This window comes from Bison bison, unplaced genomic scaffold (genome assembly GCF_000754665.1).
Source record: "Bison bison bison isolate TAMUID 2011002044 unplaced genomic scaffold, Bison_UMD1.0 scf7180017864538, whole genome shotgun sequence".
In the NCBI taxonomy this organism is placed as follows: Eukaryota; Metazoa; Chordata; class Mammalia; order Artiodactyla; family Bovidae; genus Bison; species Bison bison.
In genome coordinates, this window is record NW_011495086.1 from 151,623 (window position 1) to 155,595 (window position 3,973).

A 3,973-nucleotide genomic window follows, 5' to 3' on the forward strand; every position below is an offset into this window, starting at 1 on the left:
CAAGATAATCCAGGTAACTGAAGCTTCATTTCAAAATATTCATTTCAGGTTTGAGCATTTCATTTATCTACTTCATCATGATACTGAAATGTGGTAACATAAAGATTAAAATTATTACCTTAATAAAGAGTAGACTACTAGTACCTGTCTACGTTAACAATTTAGAACTAAATCTCTTAGCATTTCATAAACAACACAATGTCCCTATTCAAAGTAAAGGATTTCTTCGGTCTAATTTTTATTTGCTGGATACAAGGTGTGCTTTTAGGCTGGTTTAGAGACCATAGATTCACAGCCTGTGTATTTTTTATATTCAACTAGATTCAACATTTAGCCAGAATCAAGAATCACTTTGAACTTTCTTTCAGGGAGTCTGAGATACTTCTCCTTCTGGATACTCACTTCTCCTTCTGCTTTCTCATTTTCGTACTGACACATTCTCTCTTTTAAATAATTACATTCCTTGACTAACTCCTTGTTTCGTTCCTCCAGCATCAGACCTTGTTTCTCATGTTCGGCCTGAAGTTTTCTCACGATCTGCTGAAACTGGTCTTGGATGCTAATGATTGTCTTCTCTCTACTGTCGGCTCTGTTTCGTGCATTGTCCAGTTGCTGTCGGAGCAACATGTTTTCACTCTGGAGTTGAGATAATCTCTCCTCTAAGGATTCCTGCTTTCCAAGGTATGTATTCACTTTGCCTTGTTGGTTCCGATACATGTGTTCAATTTCCTGCTTTTGACCCTCTGCTTGGTGTAGGTCTCTCTGGACATGTTCTAACATCAAAGTCTTTTCTCTAAGATCATCTCTCGTGTGATGCAGCTTGATTTTCAGCTTATTGAATTTACTTTCCACTGTAGATAGTTGCTGGGAAAGCATCTCGTTGTTATCTTTTAGATTAGCCACATCAGACTTCATTTTGTCCTGCAAGCATAACCACTCGTCTCTTGCTCTCCCAAAGGCAAGTTCCAGGTCTCTTTTTGATGTCTGACCTTGATCACGATCGTGTAAGGCAGCAGCCAGTCTAGAACGGTAGGATTCCACTTCCGTTTCCAGTCTTTGTTTGCTTTCTTTTTCGTTCTCCAGCTTAGAGTTTAGCATTGCATTCTCAGCTGTCAGAGCATTAAGCTGGCCTGTATAGTGGGATACAGTCTTTGTTAACGTTTCCTCATCCAGTTTTATTGTCTTTTGAAAGTCATCATTCTTTACTTTGAGAATTTCAATGTCCTCAAAATAGTTCTCTTCCTTTTCCCGGTGCTGATTTTTCAGCGCGTCTCTCTCCAGTCTTAGCATGGCAGTTTCCTCCTGCAGCATGTGGTTTTTGCGCAACAGGTCTTTTGCTTTTTCACAACTATCAGAAACCTAAGTGAAACAAAGGAGATGTTTAGCTAGTACTCAGTAAAGTGACATTCCATGATTTCCTCTGAAATGAAAGACTAACTTGTATGTTTATACAATGAAAAGACTGCACCAAGTGTGTCTCCAACAGGAACAAATAAGGTTCAATACAATCCTCAGACTTTATACCAGCATAAATTCCCAAAGGTTCAAAAATTTAATGGAAGACAACGAATCCACGAAAGTAAAAAAGAAATCCCAAGAGACTTTTCAAGAAGCTCAGAACTGGAAAGGCTTCTCTCTGAACTACAACAAACCCAGAAGGCTTAAAATAAAAGATTCATAGACCTGATTACACTTAAAAATTGCATCTGACATGGAATATTTATATAATGGAAAACTAGTACGCCATAAAAAAGAATGGAATAATGCTATTTGCAGCAACAGGCATGGACCTAGACTTTATCACCCTAAGTGATGTAAGTCAGACAAAGCCAAGTATTATATCACACTGCTTATATGTAGACTCTAAAATGAACTTATTCACACAACAGAAAGAGACTCATAGACACAGAAAACAAACTTATGGTGACCACAGGGGAAAGCAGGGGAGGGGAAGGGATAAATGAGGCTGTTGGGATTAACATATACACACTAGTAGATATAAAATAACCAACAGAGACCTACTGTACAACATAAGGAACTACACTTAATATTCTGCAAGAAGAATCTGAAACGGAATATGTGTGTACATGTGAGCGTGTGTGTGAGTGAGTGTGTATGTGTATTAGTCACTGAGTCATGTCCGAGTCTTTGCGACCTCATAGACTATATAGCCTGCCAGGCTCCTCTGTCCATGGAATTTCCCAGGCAAGAATACTGGAGTGGGTAGCCATTTCCTTCTCCAGGCTGCTGCTGCCGCTGCTAAGTCACTTCAGTCGTGTCTGACTCTGTGACCCCATAGACGGCAGCCCACCAGGCTCCGCCGTCCCTGGGATTCTCCAGGCAAGAACACTGGAATGGGTTGCCATTTCCTTCTCCAATGCATGAAAGTGAAAAGTGAAAGTGAAGTCGCTCAGTTGTCTGACTCTTAGCGACCCCATGAACTGCAGCCTACCAGGCTCTTCTGCCCTTGGGATTTTCCAGGCAAGAGTACTGGAGTGGGGTACCATTGCCTTCTCCATCTTCTCCAGGGGATCTTCCCAACCCAAGGATTGAACCCAGGTCTCCTGCATTGCAGGCAGATTCTTTACAGTCTGAACCAGCAGGGAAGCCCCATTTATATAATATACACGCACACATGTACATATATATCTGAATCACTGTGCTGTAGACCTGAAACTAACAGAATATTGTTAATCAACTATAATTCAATAAACACCACCACTTGCTAGGTTTATAAACACTGCATCTGATACCTCCTATACATCTACTTCACAGTAAGAGCCTTAACTCTGTATAAATAGACTACATTTTGTACAAAAAGTTTTTCCTTGAGAATATGCTACCTTCTAACATTTTAATAGGCAATTACAAGAATTACACCTATTGACAACTGTATTAAGCACTTCTACAAACATTAATTAACTCATTAGCTATAATGATTATGGAAAGGAAAAAGTTAAAAATATGAGTAAGCTGCAGCCTTTTCGCCAGGTCTTTGGACTCTACTAGTCGTCTTAATCAAACCACATGTCTCTAGTACAAACATATCAATACAAAATAAGCTTCCTATTTCATTCATGGTACATACACTAATGGTAAATAAGGTAAAATTTAGAAAGCTCTTAGAAAACTATGATATTATTTGCTGCAGCAATAACTTTCAGTATCTCTCCATAATGTCTAAAATAGTAAGACGGGGAAAATACAATGAAAAACACTTAATAACTATCACTAAATATATATTATGGCATATCTATCACTGTTTTCAAAAGTTCTTTGTACTGAAACAGGACACTCACAGAACAGAGTACTCATTTTCTCACAAGCAGAAGAATGACACACAAAATGTGGTCTCTGAACTGCCTATAGTTTCCTCCTTACCATCAGGAAAGTGAGAAACTAACCTAATGATCAATCGAGGAAGTGAAATCATTACCAAAACCCAGAATATCTATTATTAGTAGCAAGAGTTTCCCCCCCGCCCCCGCCTTGGTGTGTGTGGGGGGTTAGGGGGGGGCACTTTTATAAGTTGTTCTAAAGAAACAACTTTTTAAAGTGTTCAAAAGTGTTTTTACAACTGATGTCGCAGTTTTTACAAAATGAAAACCAGTAAATGATGTGAAAAGGTCATTGACAGGATATTAAAGAAATGACAGTGGAGCCAAGAACGGACTCTGATTCAGACACTGAAGGTGACGACGTGCATGGAGGGATAGACACGTTCACTCCAGAGCAGAGGGACTTGGTCGGGTAGCGCAGTCGATGGGAGACCACACATGGTCTTCCTTGCCTAAACCACAATCAGGGTCCTGGCTCCTCTGAGATAGTCACAAAAGATTTGAGATCAATTTCTATAGAAAATATTAAAGGCCTCTCCTTGGATGAGGCCATCCTATGTCACTACCTGACTGCTCTAGACAAATGGATCTGAATTACAAATACTACTTTCCCGAGCTCTTCCCGAGAGCTTTTC

The 3,973-nt window shown here is 39.6% G+C and overlaps 1 protein-coding gene across 1 annotated transcript in view; it reads right to left on the reverse strand.

Moving 5' to 3' along the window:
- Positions 1–3,973, reverse strand: part of LOC104982717 (ankyrin repeat domain-containing protein 26-like) — a 48,040-nt gene that overhangs the window by 22,414 nt on the left and 21,653 nt on the right. Inside the window, exon 9 of the mRNA XM_010832138.1 lies at positions 399–1,359. Coding sequence (XP_010830440.1) covers positions 399–1,359 — 961 coding nt within the window. The remainder of the gene's footprint in view (positions 1–398; positions 1,360–3,973) is intronic.